The sequence below is a fragment of the Panicum virgatum genome, chromosome 4K, assembly GCF_016808335.1.
Source record: "Panicum virgatum strain AP13 chromosome 4K, P.virgatum_v5, whole genome shotgun sequence".
NCBI lineage: Eukaryota > Viridiplantae > Streptophyta > Magnoliopsida > Poales > Poaceae > Panicum > Panicum virgatum.
Window position 1 is genome coordinate 2594085 of NC_053139.1, and position 21830 is coordinate 2615914.

Here is a 21830-nt window from a genome sequence, read left to right on the forward strand (position 1 = left end):
CGGTCTGCGTATGGTTGTGTATCCTGTGTGTTTTGCTTCTGAAGCTGGTGGCTGCTACATCTGGTCTTTTGATGCTTCAGTGTTTGTGATGATTAGGCCGGGAGGCAGTGTACTGTGGCCGCCATCATCAGCGATTCAGTGCTCAGTGTGGCCTACTGGCCTTGGAATTTTTTTTAGCGCAGCGGTGTTTAAGGCTGAACAACAACAAGAAAGGCAACACTCTTTCGTAGTCTGAACAACCGACGCAGCAGTGTTCAAGACTGGACAATCAGAAAGTACACGTAGAGCAAATAGAGTAACTGGCCTAAAAATTTGCAGTGAAGTGAACAGCATCATCGTCTTAATTAATCGAGAATGGTACATGGAATTATCTTACCAACGGCAACAAGGCTAGTTAACCTACAATTCACAGTACTACAATACAGTAAATAACCTCATGGAGATCCAAGCTAACAGCAGCTAAATTTAAACACTAGTACTAAACAGAAACAGCAGCATCTAGTGCGTCGGATGCGGCGACGGAGAAGGCAAATGTGGCGATGAGGAAGGCGAAGTGGATGGCCCAGCTGCGCTTGAACTTGGCCAACTAGCTCTCGGGCGGCTCCTAGTAGGGCACCTGCGGCGGCGCGCTAGCGGTGACGGGAGGGAGCAGGGCGGCGCGCGGACGGAATAGGCGCAACGCGAGGGGCAGGGGTCAGCTGAGTGTGCGGGGGCAGCGAGCGGCTCACGGAACGGGTGTGGAAGGAGCAGGGCAGTGCGCTGACGGGCTGTTCCTTCCTCGCCGGAGGAAGGGATGCGACGGGAGGGAGGGAGCAGGGACGAAGAAGCAGAGCGGCGCGCGGCACACGTGTGGAGGGAGCAGGGCCGTTCTTTCCTCGCCGGGCTCGCGCGTTGCGACGATAGGGAGGGAGCCAGGCGCCCTCGGGATGGAGAGAAGGGCGGTTCTTTCCTCGCCGGGGGAAGGGAGCAGGACTCGCAGTCGTGCGCTGCGGTCAGCGCCTCGCAGGGGAGGAGCCAGGCGTGACGCACCCTAGCAAAACCGCTGCAGAACGTGCGGACGCAGTTGCACCCGAGAAAAACCAGAGCACGGATCGCGCCAGGCGAGCGGACGAGTGGTGCTGGCAGGGGGCTCGGGTATGGAATAATTATTCCATACCCAGGGTATAGAATAGCGCTGTCCTATATATATATATATATATATATATATATATATATATATATATATATATATATATATATATATATATATATATATATATATATATATATATAACGAGTTTTTTCTACTCCTGCGTGTAGTTACCAGGGTCTTTTTTACCGACCGGTCTGACGAAACCGCCGCCCTCCGGTTCCAGTAAACCAGACCGGTTTGACCAGATACCGAAAAAAACCAGCCAAATTCAAATTTCAAACAAAAAACGGTAGTTCAACCTGTTTCCACCGGTTGGATCGGTTTACCGGTCCGGTTTGAGTGGTAACCGGTCGGTTTGAGTGGTAACCGGTCAAATTCAAATATTTTTCTTTTTTGGTTTAAATTCAAATGCCTGCAAAGTATACTAAATGAATGTTTGTATAACATATTTTAGCCTAAATGAACCCTCGAACCCGCTTTTGTACTAATTTTACACTAATATAATGTATAACATGTTTTACGTTGTATTTGTATACTTTTATATACACGCTTTTTTTTAACTTCAAATGCTCGCAAAGTATACTAAATGAACGAATATTTGAAAAAATTTGACACCATTAAATTTGTCGCAACTTGAAGTATTTTTAGGAATTTTTTATTTTTTTTTAAATTTAAATTTGAATTTTGAATTTGAGCCGGTTTGAAACCGGCCGGAACTGGAACCGGTCCGGACCGTTTTGACCGGTAACCGCGGTATCCGGACCAGCCCTGATCGACCAGGCTACTAAACGGGTTGCGGATGCAAGGTACCGCCGAACTCAACTTGGAGTAATAATAGCTAATCACGTGATTTACGGCCGGCTGGCGGACCGCTTTTTCCTTGGTTTCAAAATTTGTACACATGCGTGAGAGGTATCTGCCTCTGAGTATATCCGTACACTAATGACTGATGCATGGCGTATGTGCGCATACATGTACACTAGAAGTATGTCCCTATACACGTGAATATCAGTAATTATTAAATTAATTGACGTTTATATACGTGTACTCAGGACACAACGCACAGGCAAGCGTATGAAAGATGTTTATGTGTATATATATACATTTCAAACAGTAGTAAAAACACTTCCAATGGATAGATTAATATCATCATGAACAAAATATATATTACAACGGAAATGTCATACTACATCATTTCTAAAGATGTTAAAAAATATGCTGGTATATTGACTGAAAGAGAAGAATCTGCAGTCCAAAATAAGATCGTATATAGTTCCAGATCAAATACATTATAAATGGGCAGTGCTCCCAATATCTGTGCAGTAAGCCTGATACTTCCCATGCTGGTTATCCATTTCTTTGACTGTGATCATCAGTTCAGGAAAAAAAAAGTATCTCATGATACAACAATCTGGGAGATGTATCCGGTGATACCATAACCTGAAAAAGTATGAAGACATACTCTAATGGATGGGAAAATAAGTATCAAGCGATACTGTAATCTGAAAAGCGTTTCCAGTTGAACTCTAGTATGTTAGAAAGTATGGAGTGATACTAATCTAGAAAAACACATCCAGTGGTGCTAGGAGACAAGAAACAATGGCAAAAACGGAAAAAAGGATATGCGATTGGGAGGATCTACTACGCACATACAGCAAGTGGAGAGAGAGATTATCTACGGATGCTTCTGAACAGTCAAAGGATGCACATCATATGAAGATATCAGAACTTAGATGGAATTATCCTCCCTACATTCAAATCAGCATGCCAGGCACTCGGATTTCTTGACAATGACGATGAATGGATTGAATGCATCAATGATGCAGCTAATTGGGCAACAGGACCACATCTACGGCAGCTGTTCACCACCATAATGTGCCATTGTGAAGTAACTAGCCCAAAGGTGTTATGGGAATCGACATGGGACGCACTGTCAGAAGACATACAACATAGGAAAACAATAATCCTAAACTTTCCAATGCTGCAACTCAGTGACTCACAGAGAAAAAGCTATGCTCTGATAGAGATAAGAGAAACTAATGCGACAAATTGGAAAGTCACTGAAGGACTATCCAGAAATTGAACTGCCAAATGCAGATGACCTAGACAAGCTTGGCAATAGACTTGTAAACGAACAGAATAGCTATGACAAGGACCAGTTGAAAGATGAACACATGACAATACACAGCAAACTTAATCCGGACCAAAGAAATGCATTCGCAGCAATTATAGGATCAGTCGAAAAAGGACCGGGAAAACAGATATTTGTTGAAGGCTACGGTGGTACCGGTAAGACATTCCTTTGGAAAGCAATAACAACAAAGCTACGGTCTGAAGGAAAAATAGTACTTGCAGTAGCATCATGCGGCATTGCAGCCCTTCTACTCCAAGGCGGAAGGACAGCACACTCTAGGTTCCACATTCCATTAAACATAACAGATGAAACAACATGTGAAATAAAGCAAGGCTCACATTTGGCAGAGCTGCTCAAGAAAACATCACTCATTCTGTGGGACGAGGCTCCAATGGCACATAGACACTGCTTCGAGGCACTCGACAAAAGCCTAAGAGATATACTCAGGTTTACAAATGAAAACAGCGAGATAAGACCATTTGGTGGCATATGACAGTGGTGCTAGGAGGAGACTTCAGACAAATCCTTCCACTCATCCCAAAGGGAAGGAGAGAACACATAGTAAATGCATCAATCAAGCGCTCATATTTATGGAGCCACTTTGAAATATTTAAACTCACAAAAAACATGAGGCTAAGTTGTTTGTCTAGCAACAGGATAGAACAGCAAAAGGTTGAGGAATTTGCACAGTGGATATTGGATATTGGTGATGGAAAAATGTCATCAAACGATGGAGAAGAAATGATAAAAATCCCAAGTGACCTATTGCTACTGAAAGGAGATGACCCAAGAGAAGCAATTGTCAAAAGCACATACCCAGACCTGCTAAACAACTACCAACAACAGAAATTTCTTGAAGAAAGAGCAATACTATGCCCAAGAAACGAAATGGTCGATCAGATAAATGAATATATCATGAGCCAAATAAAAAGGTGAAGAAGTGACATACCTAAGTTGTGACTCTGTATGCGCGACAACAACAAAAGGTATGGAACACATGTACACTAAGGAGTTTCTCAACACCTTGAGGTTCCCTGGTATGCCAAACCATGAACTGAAGCTTAAAGTCGGTCTTCCAATGATGTTACTAAGAAATATCAAACAATCTGCAGGTTTATGCAATGGCACAAGAATGACTATCACTCAACTTGGAAAGAGGTGCATCGAGGCACAAATAATTACAGGAACACACGTGGGGGACAAGGTATACATACCTCAAATAATCATGTCACCAAATGATACAAAGTGGCCATTCAAACTCAAAAGAAGACAATATCCTTTGTCGGTCTGCTTCGCTATGACAATCAATAAGAGTCAGGGTCAGTCACTTAACAAGGTGGGGTTGTATCTGTCTAAACAGGTATTCTGCCATGGACAATTGTATGTTGCATTATCTAGGGTAACAAACAGGAATGGTTTGAAGGTACTCATCGATGACTCTGAAAATCAAGCGGAAGATATGGCAAAAAACATTGTATACAAAGAGATCTTCCAATAAAATCAAATTATGTATTACTAAAAGGTACGAGAAAATAACTGATACTATATCTTACTGAAAATTTAAAAATAATAACTAACTATGTTCATACTTCTCTACCTATGCATTTCAGTCAGGCATTGAAGGGGCCAATCGACAGCTCACAAAGTCCAAACGAAGGCAAAAGCAAAAAAAAAAAGTATTTGGAAACAGAGTAAACCATTTCTTTCTCCAATTAAACTATGAACTTCATTTTTCATGTAACCACATAATTTGTAATATATTATGTTATAAATTCTTTGCAAACGGAAGCACCTTCCGTATTTAAAACATCTGGAAGGGTGCGATTTTACAATAGGCTGCTCATATAAATAAGCACTTCCTCAGATTTTATTTGAGCCGTTTGAGCGTATTTGGAAGTCTTGGGCACCATCAAAGTGTCGGTTTTTCATGTGGTTAGTGGCACATCAGAGATGCTGGACGGCGGATCGGCTGTCTAAGTGTGGGTTACCTCACCCAAACCGCTGCCCCTTATGTGATCAAGATGAGGAAAATATCCAACATCTGTTGGTCGGCTGTGTCTTTGCACGAGATTTCTGGTTTCAGCTTCTGCATTTCGTCGGTCTTGCGGCACTCTCGCCTCAGCCTACGGACTTCTCCTTTGCTGAGTGGTGGGAGAAGGTTGAGAGATAGGTTTGCGACGAAATGAGGTCTGGTCTTAATTCTCTTATCATTTTGGGCAGTTGGACTATTTGGAAGCACCGAAATGATTGTGTCTTCAATGGGGCTTCTCCGAGAGTAGCTACGGCGCTGACCCTAGCAAAGGAAGAAGTCCAGATGTGGTGCTCTGCTGGTGCAAAAGGCCTTTCCTTGCTCACTATCAGGGGCGTGGGATGAACACCAGGGGGGCTGTGTGGTCAGGTCCTCTTGCTTGTAGGCTTGTTATGAGTTGAGGAATTGGTGGTCAGGTCCTGGCTCCGTGGGACATTTTTGTCCAGCTGGAGTAAGGTGTGTGGTTTGGGTAGGTGTGTGTCTGGGCATAGTGGCCTGGGAGTGTTGGTGTGAGTTTTGTGTGAGTGTGTTTTCTCTTTGTATAAGTCTATATTAGACTTTTTCTTCTCCTATAAATACAATGATACACAGTTCTCCTGCGTGTTCGAGAAAAAAATGAGCTTCATCTATGGCAATTTGCTGGTGCCAAAGGGCTTACTGTTCTAAGCCAAGGGGGTGCTTTACTTGCTATTTAGAAGCTGTCTAGTATTGGTCTGGTCCTTTTTGTATCTTTCGGGTGTAACAGTTTTTTATGTTCTAGTCGCATCCCTTACTCTAGTCCAAGGTAAGGTGATGAGGTTGTATTTGGACTTTTTTCCTCTCTTAATATAAAGATGTGCAGCTCTCCTGCGTGTTCGATAAAAAAAAGAGGACCCAACCTTTACTGCAATATGACTTACTTTTTCATAAATTCACTTTATTTGTTAACTTCTCACCTCACCCGACATGTTTTACTCTATTCTCTTTCTAGCTCATTAAAATCCCGTCCCAACTTGACGGGAGCATTTTAAGCCTAGACCGCCCATGGTCTAGCTTGCAAAAGTAGGTTGAGTTACTGAAGGAGCTTATGGCATTATTAATAAACCCAAAACAAACTAGCCTAGTCTGAGCCTAGCTCAAATTGTATTTTTCCACTTTTTATAGTATAAATGTAGTGGGCGTCTGATATGGACAGGCCTCCTGGTTCGAGCTATGCCCCAAAATAGATAGTTTGACTGAGTAGATGGTTGTGGACAACAATTTTTAGATAATAAAGGGGAACCAGATGTTTCCTCGACTTGACCTGAGCCCAAAAAATGTCAGGGGTAACAGGGGAGCCATAACCACCGCCTCCACTGTACGACTACCATCTCTCTCACTTTTATCACTTTGTATTTGTGATCTAGTCGTAGGCTTACATATTGGTGAAGAAATGCGGTTTTTTATGATATTATACATGAGGATTACCAGTTACCTTGGGGAAAATAGGAGCGGCAGACTAGCAGGGAAGGCAATTTGTTTTATAGTGCCAATATGTTAAAAGGCCCTGTAATCAGGGTACTTTGTGGCTAGAATTTATTTATTACATTTAGATTCTGTTTACTTGCTCGGCATTGCTCGATAATCTAAGGTCTCTGTACTCATTGAGGATTTTCCCCCTTCAGTTATGAGAAGCTTGTAGCAGGTGTTGCAGAGTCTGCATCTTCATTAACACTGCAGGAGCCAAATGTTTCGTCCTCATGGGTGTTGCTTGACTATACATCATCAGAAGAATCTACCACTGACAACGATGATGACTCTCCACAATCGGCTTCATCGCTTGGGCCTAAAATTTTGTTCTGGCGTCCGCCCAAGTGGTATCAAGTGTATTTCATTAGAACTGACCGCTTGGGATATTTCCGCATGTACCCTGATCTGGGTGGACCATTTCAGAGTTTGGATCAAGCTGACTCTGCTATCAATCATCATCTTGCCAAACTGGAGCGCCCATCAATGTAAAATTTCTTTGACTTCTCTGACTCATTTCTCCATTGTAAGCACTTCCAGTATTAAAGTGAAATCCACTTTATTGATTACTTTCTTCTCTTGGCATCATGGACGTTGATCTTGCAGTCACTTTTTTGGAGCATGAATCATAAATAGAACAATTAATGTCCTTAATTCTGTTGTACAGAAACAGCACAAGAGTTGATAAAAATGTACCAAGCTACATTTATTTTTGCAGTCCTATAGCATAATAATAGGATCATGTTCTCAACGACACATAGCTAGTAAAACAATATTCTGTTCTCTCGTTAGCTTATAGGCATGGAAATAGCACATTTTCAGTTTCTCATGTTTATATGTTCCAATGGTAACTTTTTTTAATTGCCCCATGCGCTATGCTATATAGGTGAAGCTTGATTTTTCAATCATCCCTACTTAAAGAACTTCGACACAAATTCTTCCCCTTGAAACTATTTACACAATACCCATTGCATAAATATATTTCCCATGACTGTTGTCAAAAGCACACTCTACTGATAATGTGGAAAGCTTTGACCTGAATTAGGTTCCAGGAGAAAGATAATTATTCTATTGTGGATAGGCTGATACATGAGCATAACTATTATCCTGATGGCACACCAAAGAGAGGTCCCAATTCACGAAGAAGAATGAATCCCAACGAGGAACAACACCATTTGGTTCAAGCTTTATTGGACCAGTATAATGATGACAATGGTTTTTTCGGGGTTTTCCCTCTCTCTCTCTCTCCCTCCCTCCCAATTTAGGCTATGTTTTTTTTTGGTTTTAGATGCAATATTTTTTGTTTTAGAATCGTGCACATGTTCTCGAAAGTCTTTTGAGGCATGAATGGATACATGAGAAGAATAAGTGGTACTATCATTTCAATTTCACAACAAATACTGGGAATCTATTCTTTGCTGAAGTGTCACAAAGGCAAGGAGAACGTGCTTAGAAGGTCAAGTGTTGCTGCATCATCGATTCTAACGAAAATGGCATTATGTACCCCCCCCCCATCTCAAATACACTTGTACTTGTGTTGCAGTTAGTTGTAGTACTGAATTTTTATTTCAAGTTTTATTTTCTGGATGAATGGTTCATGTACCTCTTCCATGTTTAAACTGAATACGTATTTTTCTATGAATTAAATCTTCTGTCATGTAAGGTTGTAAATTTGTTGCTGGATGTAGGGTATGGTGCCAAATGATTTATTGCACCGGAATTTGAGATTGATGGCCCATGATTTATGTTTGAGTACATTCTGTCATTCATATATCATTACCATTTTGCACTCGTGTAATATCTCGAACTTCTTCATGCCTAGGATCGTGCACTCATTACATATAGACAATTTGTTGTACTTTTACCTTTATTCACTTGACTAGTATTAAAGTGTGTCTGTGCATGTGTGTGTGATTTGGCAATTGAGTGCCTAGTCTGGTGATTTGGTGCTTACTGTTCTATTCAATGTATTTGTGAATTTATTGCTGAATGTAGGATATGATCAGCAATTACTATACATTCATGCCAGTTTGTTTGGCCATTATGTTAATACTTGGCTGTTATTAGCATCTGCCATGCATAGTTGGTATTTAGCTGATATAATTGACAAATGAATCCTTTCTTCTTGAAGGCCAGTGCAATGGTTGTAGAAACAATGGAAGTCCTGATATGAAGCACCCCAATAATACTGATGCATACACTGCTGGTCGCTTGGATGGTTATTTGCCCTTTGGTGATGGTGAACTAAGTGGCTTTGATGATGTATGATGAATCATTTTCCTGTTTTTGTTCATGACGAGCATTTAACACTTTTTTTTTACCTTTTTGCTAACTATATGTGTGTTTTCCCCCTTATTATTGTACAGTTGGAAGCTGAGGCTGCTAGGCTAAGGGTTGTGTTCAAGGTATTATGGTAAAACAATGTTCTTTTTTTTTACTTCCTGTTTGATACATGTTTGAACAAACAACTGTACAAGGCCCTTCGGTTATATTTTGCTTCTACGTTTTCTTTAGGGTGTCGATGATCCAGATGCTATGAACAGACTGTACCTTCGAGCCATGCGACAGCAGTGAAGGACTGGGTAGCGTGGACAAGTGGAAGATGTCGTATTCTGTTTTAAACTTATCTGGTCAATGGTCGAAACATATGTTTTAGGGAGCATCATTCTTCTTAGATGGCATGTGGGTACCCTTTTCATGATCCGGAGTTCCAGACCTATATATGCCTGTCTATCTGATGGGGGTGTGCTTTCCATTTAGTTTGCTGATCTTGGGTTCTCGACCCCGATTCCAGGGTTATATTGGCAAAACCAATGTTTCACCTGTTATTACAGTTATTATAGTTTCTCTTTGGGTCATCCAATATTGGAATGGATGGATCCTTGCAGTTGTTATTTGTGCACATAGTGTAGCAAAACTGTAGGTAATCTGAGTCATTGTACTGATTCGTCAGCTCAACACGTGCTTCTAATTTCAAACACGTGGGTTAATCCTGACTTTTGCATTCTGTTTGTTGTTCTGGTGTATTGGTTCTTTTCCCTGATTGCACAAGTGTGGTCGTTCGCGTTCGCTGTGTTGATTTTTGAGCATTCAGTTAGTGCATGGGAGGCTAAACTCAATAATGCGTTGCCCTTGGGGAAAAGAAAACCCTGAACGCGTTGTGAAGACTCTTCTCCTTTGCTTTGTGTCCTCTACAGTCTTTAGCAAGCAGGAGAATGGTTCCTGCTCCTTCCACGAATTCCAAATGATGCTGTGCTGTGATACTCACACCATTGAAGAAGATGCCAGTAGAAGCCCAGGCCCCCAATGATTTGTCGTCGGCCTGCACACATGTGGCCAGAGGCCCCGAGCTGGAGACCGAGACCGAGGCCGAGAGGGAGTAAGCAAGCGATCCGACTCCGAGCGGATGAGGATACAGGAAAGAATTCGAATTTAACCAAAGGCTTTGCTTTGCGCGTCGTCTTTCAGGCCCTTATATTTGTGCCTCGAGGGTTCAGAGCTGCGCAGTTTTTCCGGCAACAGGTGGCGAGATCAACAACCATCTTCTCGATCATAGCCTTTCAAGTTTCAATTCGCAAGCTGAAACGGATAGACCCCAAGAAAAGAGGAGGATCTTGGGCGGGCGGTGATCACTGTAGACCCTGACCAGTTGAAGGGGTTCGAATATAGTGACGCAATGTGAGGCCTTCATATATTCTTTTTAAAATAATCATGTATTATTTTTCAACAAGTTGTTATTAGAGAAATTGGTGTTTTTATTCCTACATTGCAAGTGCAATTGTAGTTATACCATCATTTTTCTTAATTTTATAATTTTGCCCTTACTATTCATAAATCAACCTAATTTTGCCTCTTCAAAAAATAGCATCAAGAACACAAATACTCCAATAGTAAAAAAGGTTTTTTTGAATTGGTCGAACTTTGGAGAAGTACCATTACTATTCGTCTATTTTGAGTTCTACCATTATAATTTTTACTTCTTTGAACTGTGTCATTTTATACGTCTTTGATGCTTTTGGACCCACTTGCAGACCCGCGTATTTTCATATAGCTCAAAATATCTTAGCTGCTTCGCTCCCTCCACTCACTGACGTGGGGGGCTCACATATCAGCTTCTCCTTCAATCTCCTTCCTCCTTCAACCTCCTCCTCTCCACCACGCTGCCCCCCACCCCACACGCCACCGCCTGCCTGCTCCGTCGCAGGGAGAGCCCCTGCAGAGGACCTGCAGCCGCCGCCTCCACGGCTCCACCGTAAGATCACCGTCTCTCTCGATCAATTTCTACCTGCGATATAGTCTTAGGATTCCGTATCAGTGAAGAGATGCGGATTTTGATCATGTTATCGATGATTGATTGGTAGTAAGTGAGCGAGTGGCTGGATAGTGGAGAAAGAGATTTTTTTTTCTAGTTTCATCATAATCAAAGGGCTCGAAATAGATGCATTCGTACATATTTCCACTATGGAATTGATGCCATAATTTATATATTTCTGACATCAGTTTACATGAGCATTGCTCAGTGGTCATTATTGACAGCCAAATTTGGCATCTTTTATAGTATTAAGCTTAATAACATCGGTTCCATAAGGTCTCTGTACTCATTTAGCCTTTTCCTCTTCAGGTCTGAGAAGCTTTTGCCTGCTGTTGCCGAGTCTACATCTGCAATAACCCTGCTAGAGCCAGATGTTTCATCCCCGAAGGAGTTGCTTGGCACTACATCATCGGAAGGATGCATCATTGACAATCCACAACCTGCGCAGCACAACACCACTGACAGCTCTCCGCCATCCGCATCATCGCTCGTTTCTAAAATTTTGGCCCGGTATCCTCGGAATTGGTACCAAGTGTTTTACATTAGGATGGACCGTGGGGGGTATTTCTGCATGTACCCTAATCTGGGTGGACCATTTCGGAGCATATATGAAGCTGATGATGCTATTGAGCGCTATCTTGATGAATTGCGGCATAAGGCAATGTAAGGTTTCCTGACATTGTTCAAGCAAATTTATTTATTTCCATGGCAAGCAAATGTGATTGATTACTGTATATATAATCTTCTATTATCATGCTTCCTTTGGACTTGTGTGGTCGTCCATCTGGTAGATTTACATTACCCTTCATATCAGGAAATTAATTCACCAGTCAGTTTGTCTCAGCACATGAATCATGAACATGACTTTTGCCTTGGAAGCTATGAACTCAATGTATTGTACAAATCATAGTCCAGAGGCATGAATTAGGTTCACAATATAATATTCAAACTGCAACTTTGTTTATAGTATTCTATAAATCGCATTGTGTTTAGCTGTTCAATATTGCCAAGGCGCACATTCAGTTTTATTATCTACTGTACTAAATAATGGTGATAACCATTCATTGGTTTTAGCAGCTAGCCAGTGCAAAATAGTTGGGAACATGATAAGTCAATAACCATTAACTGGTTTGAACAGCATAGCAAGTACAAAATATTTGGGAATCTGCAAATGATAAGTCTTTGGATGCATATACAACAATAGCTAAAGGAAAAAGTCTACATAACCCCCTCAACTATGGAGGCTAGACTACTTAACCCCCCAAACTATAAAACCGGTTATTCTGTCCCCTGAACTTTTCAAAACCGGCCAAATAATCCCCCAAAGCGGTTTTGGAGGGTGGTTTTGCCTTTGTCTTTTTTATTTATTTCAGCTGAATCTTTGAAAAATCATAACAAATCACAGAAAAATCCAAAAATTGAAAATCCAATTTTGTTGGACTCTACATGAGTAGATCTACATAGTGAACATATAATATGGTATACTTTAGTACAGTTTTTTTTGTTGTAGATTTAGATCTATACTTTTTTGCAATTAATGCAAATAATTCATATCTGCAATTTCCATTGTCCAATTGTGGTGAAAATTTTATGATGTGCTAATTATTGTATGCTTGAACTTTAATAAAAATTTCATACTCACTGGATCACATACAATTTAGTTATAGATTTATTTAAATTTAACCAGTATGAACATAATCTAATGAGTATGAAGTTTTTACTAGAGTTCAAGCATACAATAGTTAGCCCACCATAAAAATTTCACCACAATTGGACCATGGAAAATGCATCTATAAATTATTCTATTTAATTGCAAAAAAACATATACCTAAATCTACAACAGAAACTTTGTATGAAAGCAAACCATATTATATGTTTACTGTGTGGATCTACTCATGTAGAGTCCAACAAAATTTGATTTTCAATTTTTAGATTTTTCTGTGATTTATTTTGATTTTTCAAAGATTGAGCTAAAATAAATACTTAAATAAAAAAGACAAAGGCAAAACCACCCTCCAAAACCGCCTTGGGGGGTTATTTGGCCGGTTTTGAAAAGTTCAAGGGATAGAATAACCGGTTTTATAGTTTAGGGGGTTAAGTAGTCTAGCCTCCATAGTTGAGGGGGTTATGTAGACTTTTTCCATAGCTAAAAGGCATCGAAATTGTAAATATTCAGTTTCTTACAATTATAGAATGTCATAATTGCTCCACGCACTTTAGGCATTGTCGGAGCAACTCAAGAACCTTTTACACAAATTCTCCCTTGAAGCATCAGCCCGCAACTATATACAGAATTCTTATTATCTTCTATATTTCCCACTTTGATAAGTAATGGAGGCAATAATTGTTGTATTCCTCCAACCCTAGATGGGTGGGTATATATAAAGCCTATACATGGGCCTCTAGATGGGTCTCTATACACACAGGCTCAATATACTCCAACACCCCCCCCCCCGCAGTCTGAACTACCGGTGCAGCGGTGTTTAAGACTGGACAACAAGAAAGCTAACACCCCCCCGCAGTCTGAACTACCGACGCAGCGGTGTTCAAGACTGGATAAGATGAGAGTACAAAAAGAGTACAAAGGGCAAATACCCCCCCCCCCCCCGCAGCCACAACTAGCCACCAGCTACGTTGAGGCTGGATCGAAACTCCGAGAAGGTCGAGGAGGGCAGCCCCTTGGTGAAGATGTCAGCAAACTGGGAGGTAGTCGGGACATGGAGGACCCGAACATCGCCGATGGCGACTCTGTCGCGCACGAAGTGTAGGTCGATCTCCACGTGCTTCGTCCGCTGATGCTGGACGGGGTTGGTGGAGAGATACATGGCACTGACGTTGTCGCAGTAGACGAGCGTGCTCTTGACGAGCGGGTGTAAGCATCTAGGCCCTCAAGATATGTTTCGGTGATTAATGACAACCATTATTGTGACTAATGAGTTTGTGCAGCTTAATAGATCATTATCCCTCATTTGGTCATATGTCAAAAGAGGCCCCTCAATTTCTTTATTCAAAAAAGGCGATCTCGGTATTCAACTCTTATATATGTCAAGACTAAGGATCTTTCTAGTCCTAAGTGTCATAAGGTTGAGAAGGACACTTAGGTTAGTATAGGTTTTATAGTTTTGTAGTGATCGCACTATTAAGAGGGGTTAAGTCTAAGTAACTTGAGCATGGACATGGTCATTTGAAAATGGATGCACACAATGGTCACTCAGGTTTCTAGAAGTTCAAATAAGTGGTTCTCAAACTATATCTCAAGAATATTTGGATTTCATTCAAAGACTCAAATCAGAAAAGACAAAATCAGAAAAAGTCTATACACCGGTTTAACCGACGACCTCAATTTTCTGTACGTCGGTTAAACGAAGTCAGCAGAGTCTGGACAAGTCAATACATCGGTTAAACCGACGTGTTTGAATTTAACGTCGGTGCATTAGTCCAGAGTTGGTTTTTCCAGGGTATTTCAAGTTCTATACACCGGTTAAACCGACGATGTTTGAAATGAGACGTCGGTGCAATTGACCAGTGAGATGGTTTTTCCAAGGACTTCAGAAGTTATACTCACCGGTTAAACCGACGATAGGTTTGAGTTAACGTCGGTGCAGTTGTCCAGAGACTTGGTTTTTCAGTTGATCAGTGGACAACTACACTCACCGGTTAAACCGATGATACGTCGGTTAATCTGCCCAAGTCATAACGGCTAGTTTTCAGAAGGGGCAATTTACATTCACCGGTTAAACCGACGATGACTGTTGGAGGGACGTCGGATTAACCGGCGCTACGCAGTTTTCTGGCAGCTTTTGTCCAACGGCTCTATTCGTGTGAGCTGCCTATATATACCCCTCCAATGGGTCATTTTGCTACTCTTGACACCAGGCAACATCCATACACTCATACTATAGTCAAGAGCCACCTTGAGCTTCATCATTCACATACTTGTTCATTCCATCAATCAAGAAGCAAGATTAAGGACTTGAGTAGAGAGAAGCTTGTGTGCATCCGCTCTTGGTGATCGGTTCTTGCTCAAGTGAAGGCCTTAGCTTGTTACTCTTGGTGATTGGCATCACCTAGGCGATCTTGGTGATCGAGGTGTTTCTCGCGGAGCTTGCCAAGGATTGTGGGAGCCCAGAGAAGAAGATTGTACGTGGTTTGAGCTCCACCACGCCGGGATGGTGAACGGAGACTCTTAGTGAGCGCCCAAGTCTCGGTGACATGGGAGGTGACAAGACTCTTAGTGAGTGTCACAACATGGATTAGGGGTGTGTGCCAACACATCGACACCACGGGAAAAAATCCGGTTGTCTCTTGCACTCTCTTTCATTTCAAGCACTTACTTTCATGCATTCTTTCATGTGCTTGACCTTAGAGATCATAGCTTAGCTCTACCTTGCTTAGTTTCATATCTTTGGTAGCTTGTGTAGTTTGCTTTGTTTAGCCGGTTGGTGAATTGAGCCTTACTAGCATTGCATAGGTTAAGGTTGTTTTATCTATCTTAGAAATTTGAAAAAGGCCCAATTCACCCCCCTCTTGGTCCATCGATCCTTACAGCGGGCTGTGGAGCTCCGCCAAGAGCTGTCGTAGCCAGGATGCCTCCGCCACGCCGTTAGCGACAGCTCGGTACTCCGCCTCGGCACTGGAGCGGGAGACAACCAGCTGCCGCTTGGACGACCAGGAGACCAGGTTGCTGCCCAGGAAGACAGTGCAGCCGGAAGTGGAGCGACGAGTGTCCGGGCAGCCAGCCCAGTCAGCGTCGGTGTAGACCACTAGCTCAGTAGAGGACGAGCGGTGAAGCACCAGGCCGAGGTCCACAGTGCCACGGACGTACCGGAGGAGTCGCTTCAACGCAGCAAGGTGTGACTCCCGGGGATCATGCATATGGAGACAGACCTGCTGAACAGCGTAGGTGAGGTCCGGCCTGGTGAAGGTGAGGTGCTGCAAAGCACCGGCCCGACTCTGGTAGGCAGTAGGATCAGCCACCGGATCACCCATATCAGCAGACAGCTTCGCCTGAGTGTCGACAGGAGTGGAGCAGGGCTTGCAATCAGTCATCCCAGCCCGCTCCAGAATATCGAGTGCGTACTGCCGCTGGTGAAGGAGAGGACCAGACGGGCGAGGCTCAACAGTGATGCCCAAGAAGTGGTGGAGCTGACCGAGATCCTTCATAGCAAACTCCTGCTACAGAGAGGAGATGACACTCTGAAGCAACTGCTGACTGGAAGCTGTGAGCACAATGTCATCGACGTATAGCAGCAGATATGCAGTCGCATCCCCACGGTGGTAGATGAAGAGAGACGTGTCGGACTTGGCCTCGGTGAATCCCAGTGTCATCAAGAACGTGACGAACCGAGAGTACCAAGCCCGAGGAGCCTGCTTCAGACCATAGAGAGACTTGGTGAGCCGGCAGACCATATCCGGACGACCCGAGTCCACAAATCCCGCTGGCTGAGAGCAGTAGACAGTCTCTGACAGAGTGTCGTGAAGAAACGCATTCTTCACGTCCAGCTGGTGCATAGACCACGAGCGCGAGAGCGCAAGCGAGAGGACTGTGCGCACAGTAGCGGGCTTCACCACTGGGCTGAAGGTCTCATCATAGTCCACGCCAGGTCGCTGAGTGAACCCCTGGAGAACCCAGTGAGCCTTGAAGCGCTCCAGTGTGCCATCAGCCCGACGCTTATGCGTCCAGATCCATTTGCTAGTCACCACATTGCCACCTGACGGACGCGGCACGAGGTCCCACATCTGGTTGGCAAGAAGAGCCGCGTACTCCTCTTCCATCGCATGACGCCAGTGAGGATCCGCCAAGGCGTCGCGGACAGAGGAGGGTACCGGAGAGACACGCGGCTCTCCCTTGGTGGCGGAGAGAGTCGCGGCCTGAGACGCCATCCGCCGAGTCACCATGGGATGGATATGCCGAGGATCCCGATGGACGACTGGCGGGTGGTACACCTCCGGCGCGGCTCGAGAGGGAGCCGGAGGAGGCGGCGGTGGCGACGGCGGCAGCGGCGACGGCTCCGGTGTCGGCATCGCAGAAGCCTCCGGAGCAGGAGGCAGTGCCGGTGTTGTCGCCGAACGGCGCCGGTACACCTGCACCGGCTCAGCGTACCGCCACGGCGCTGGGGTCGGCGCCGAGCGACGCCGGTACACCTGCACCGGCTGAGAGTACCGCGCAGGGGCAGGGGAAGGCACCGGGGCCGCGCGTGGCGCAGCGGGAGACACCGGGGCCGCGCGCGGCATGACCGGAGGTCTGGGGGCCGTGCGTGGCGCCGGGGCCGCGCTCGGCGCTGCAGGGATCTCCGGAAGTGGTGCCGGTGCGTCGGGAAAACCTGCAGGAAAAGGACAGACATGTAACGGTGGCTGAACCACCGGGTCAGTCGGAAACAGAGACGCCAGCTCGGGATCAGGAGAAGGTGTGGAAGAGGTGGAGTAGGGGAAATCCGACTCGTCGAAGACAACGTGTCGGGAGATCAGAACGCGGCGAGAGGTGAGGTCAAAGCATCGATACCCCTTGTGGTCAGGGGAGTACCCGAGGAACACACAACGAGTCGAGCGGGGCGCCAGCTTGTGACAAGCGGTGGCGGACGTGTTAGGGTAACACGCACACCCGAAGACCCGAAGGTGGTCGTAGCGAGGAGGGGTACCGAAAAGAGCGTGGTGTGGAGTGGGAGCAGGAGAAGCAGTGGACGGAAGACGGTTGAGCAGGTAGGTGGCGGTGTGGAGGCTCTCAGCCCAGAAGCGTGGGGGGAGAGAAGCTTGGATCAGAAGTGTGTGCACGACGTCGTTCGTCGTGCGAATCATCCGCTCAGCTTGCCGTTCTGAGGAGAGGTATATGGACAAGACATACGCAGCTGAACACCCCGAGACAGGAAGAAAGACCGGGAGGTGGAGTTATCGAACTCCCGCCCGTTGTCACACTGGACGGCCTTGACGGTGAGGCCGAACTGAGTGGACACCCAGGCAAAGAAGTGGAGGAGGGTGGGGAAGGTCTCAGACTTGGCACGCAAAGGGAAAGTCCAAGAGTAGTGAGAAAAATCATCAACAATGACCAGATAATATCTATAGCCAGACATGCTGAGTACAGGAGATGTTCACAGGTCACAGTGAATGAGATCAAAGGCATGCGCAGCATGCGAAGAAGAAAAAGAAAACGGAAGTCTAACATGATGACCTAACTGGCACGCATGACAGAGGTGCTCAGCAGGAGCCCTAGTACATGGAACATCAGTACTACAGCGGAGCTGAGCCAAAACGTCGCGGCCGGGGTGACCAAGCCGGCGGTGCCAGGTGGTGGAAGAAGGCGTCACGGCAAAAGCAGAAGACGAAGAAGCCGAAGGCGAGGCAGCGGAAGCAGGAAGCCGAAGAGTGTAAAGGGGCCCCGGGCTGTCACATCGGAGGAGCGGACGCCGGGAAGCCGAATCCTTCACAGTAAGACCAGAGGAGTCAAATTCGATAGAACATGAGTTGTCAGCAGTAAACTGGCGAATAGAAAGAAGGTTGTGAACCATTTGAGGAGCAACGAGAACATTAGGAAGACGAGGAGCCGAACCCATGGCGGTGACAGGAAGGCAAGACCCATCACCAACCATGATCGAAGAAGGACAAGAAGGGTGTGGGGGTCGGACAGAAGAGAGGATACCAGCATCGGGAGTGGTGTGGAACGAGGCACCCGAGTCGGCGATCCACTCGGTGCTGGTCGGCGACGTCAGTCCCATGGTACTGAAGGACTGCGCTAGAGCGGCCTGGTCCCACCCCTCAGGCCAGGTCGGCTGCTGGCTGGGCTGGGCGGGCGGGGTCCAGGACGGCGCGAAGAGTGGAGCAGCACCGGTGAACATGGCCGCCGGCTGGAGCTGAGGATGAGGCCCCCCGTCCCGGACCCTGGAACGGCCACATCAAGATGCGCCCTGACCATGGGTTGCTGAAGGATGGCCAAGGCGTACCTCCAGCGGCAGGGGCAAGAGCGGGAGCCGGAGCCGGTGTCGGCGCGCCCCGACGGCCCCCACCGGTACCGGTGCTCCCAGAAGCAGAGCCACCAGTGCCACCACCACCACCCCGTCGCCGGCGGCGTCCACGACCCCCCCTCCTCCGGTCTGCCCGGCGGGAGTAGCACCAAGGAGGGAGGTGGCAGGCGCAGCGGAGGACGCTGGTGGAGTAGCAACGAGTGCGGCGGGGGTGGGCGAGGACGATCCGGGCGCGAGACCCCTGGTGATCTCCTCGAGGGCGAGGTCATCCCGGACCTGCAGGAAGGTGGGGAAGGGCCTCTGGCGGGCGATCCAGCCCTTCAGGTGGTCGTAGGTGCTGCTCAGTCCCCGTAAGACATTGAGCACCAAGACCCGATCGGACACCGGATCCCCGAGGTCGTGAAGAGCATCGGCCATGCTCTTCATCCGCCGGCAGTACTCACCGACAGAGAGGTCCCCCTGCACGAAGGTGCGGAAGGTGGCGTCGAGCTGGAGGGCGCGGTACTCGGCGTTGCCGAGTAACTGCCCCTCGAGCGCCACCCAGGCCTGCCACGCGGTGCCGCCGTGGACCCTGACGAGGTCCTGAAGATCCAGGGAGATAGTCCCGAAGATCCAGGATATGGCGACGCTGTCGAGGCGCAGCCACGCCACGTACCGCGCCTCGATCGGCAAGTCGACGAGGATGTGGTCGTTGAGGGCGTAGCGGCGGAGGGCGAGCAGAACCTGGTCCCGCCAGCAGCCATAGGAGGAGGATGCGGGGTCGAGGAGGATGGAGACCAGGGCCCTGATGTTCTGGACTCCGGCGGCCTGGAGGTGGAGCTGGGCGACCATGGGGTCAGTCGGGTCGTACCGGGCTCCAGATCCAGCGGGCGGCGCCTGGCGTGAGGAAGAGGCGCCAGGCTCGGGGTCGATGGGCAGCTGGCCGGAGGAGGCGCGGAGGAAGCACTCTGCCTCGGCGACCCGGAGAGCGGAGGTGTCGGCCGCGGCGCACTCGCGCTCCCAGGCGAGGGCTGCCACGCGGACCCGCTCCTGGGCCGCCGAAGCCTCCGACTTGGTGGCGAGGAGGGCCGCGGCGAGAGCGGCGTCGGCCTGCTGCCCGCGGAGGGCAGCGGTGGAGAGCGGTGCATCCGCGGGCGACATCCCGAGGCCAGGCCACGCAGCATCAGGCGCGGCGTCGGCGGCGGGCTGCTTGCCCGCGGCGACAGCGGCGCGGTGGGCCGCAGCGGCGTCGGCGGGATCCTGCAGCAGCGGCAGTGCGGCCTGCAGGGCGGCCGGATCGGCGCCCGCGGCCTGCAGCAGTTGTTCCGCGGCCCACAGGACAGCCGGATCGACGGTGGCGTGGTGGGCGGCGGCGGCCTGCGCAGCCTCGGCGCCTCCCCTAGCGGCAGCAACAGCGGCGCGCTCGGCAGCCACAGGATGGGGCGTCGGCGGCCCAGGGGGCACCGGCCCACGGGGAGGAAACCCAGGGGGCGGCCTAGTAGTGGGTGGCCCAGTAGTGGGCGGCCCAGTAGTAGCCGGTTCCTCACCCGCGTGAGGCAGGGGAGGCGCCAGAGCGGCGCTCGCGCGCGCACCAGCAGCGGCGGCGGCAGCGGCAACAGGAGCAGGTAGGGGTCTCCAGGCGTGCCAGGCGGCGGCGGACGGGGCGACGGTCCAGGCGGGGCTCGGAGCAGAGGAAGGGTGGGGTGGGAAAGAGGAGAGGGAAAGGGAGGAGGAGGCCGGCGGCGCCGGCGGCGGCGGGCAGCAGGAGTGCCGGCGGCGGCTGGTAACAGAGGAGAGAGGAGAGATGAAAACCTAAGCTAATGATACCATAATGGAGGCAATAATTGTTGTATTCCTCCAACCCTAGATGGGTGGGTATATATAAAGCCTATACATGGGCCTCTAGATGGGCCTCTATACACACGGGCTCAATATACTCCAACAATAAGTACACCTACTGTATGTTAATACTGTGGAATGCTCTTATATGGATTAGGTGCAAGGATCAAGTAAAATTATCTGTTGTGGATAGGCTGATACACAGCTGTAAATTCTATCTTGATGGCACACCTAAGAGAGGTCCCAATTCACCAACCGAAGATGAAAAAATCTATATGGATCAAGCTGTACTTGACCAGTATAACGAGGACCACAATCTTTTTGGGGGTTTGGTCTCCCTCCCTCCCTCCCTCCCTCATCACACACACAAAACAGAGATTATGTAGAATCTTAAGTTTCTCTTATACTGATACAATGCTTTGTTGATTTTCGTGTTTTAGAATCATGCACATGAACTGGAAGCTCTTGTGGGGAAGCAATGGATTTGTGAGAATTATAGGTGGTACTATCATTTCAATTTCACTGTAAAAAAAGAAGGCAATGATAAGTCTAGCACAAGCAACCTGTTCTCTGCTGAGGTGTCGCATATGCAAGGAGAAAAGGATTTGGAGGTCAATTGTTGCTGCATAATTAAATGTGATGAAAATGGTACGCCATATTCTTATCTTCATTAGCTTCTACCTGCTCATGCAGTCAGATGAAGTTAGCACAAACAAGCACATATATGTAAATACCACATATGTTGGATGTTCTGTACTGAATTCATATGTAGGGTATGGGCCATTTGTATTTGCTAACTCTTCAGTTGGATATTTCTGCAAATTTGTTGCTGAATGTAAGATAAGATCCCCAATTCTCTTATTACAATGCCATATCAGTTTTTTTTTGTCCATTATGTTCTGAGTACATGCCATTCATACCTTGAAATTTCATGCACATGACTTGTACTAATTGCATATATACAA

At 46.9% G+C, this 21830-nt stretch overlaps 1 protein-coding gene across 1 annotated transcript; it reads left to right on the forward strand.

Annotated features, from left to right (window-relative positions):
• Positions 1-3171: 3171 nt before the first annotated feature.
• Positions 3172-21251, forward strand: LOC120704951. Its single transcript, XM_039989503.1, has 8 exons — positions 3172-3421; positions 8776-8808; positions 8912-9042; positions 9147-9185; positions 10059-10159; positions 10886-11032; positions 11402-11755; positions 21023-21251. The coding sequence occupies exons 1-8, from the start codon at positions 3172-3174 to the stop codon at positions 21249-21251; spliced, it is 1284 nt and encodes a 427-aa protein (XP_039845437.1).
• Positions 21252-21830: the final 579 nt, after the last annotated feature.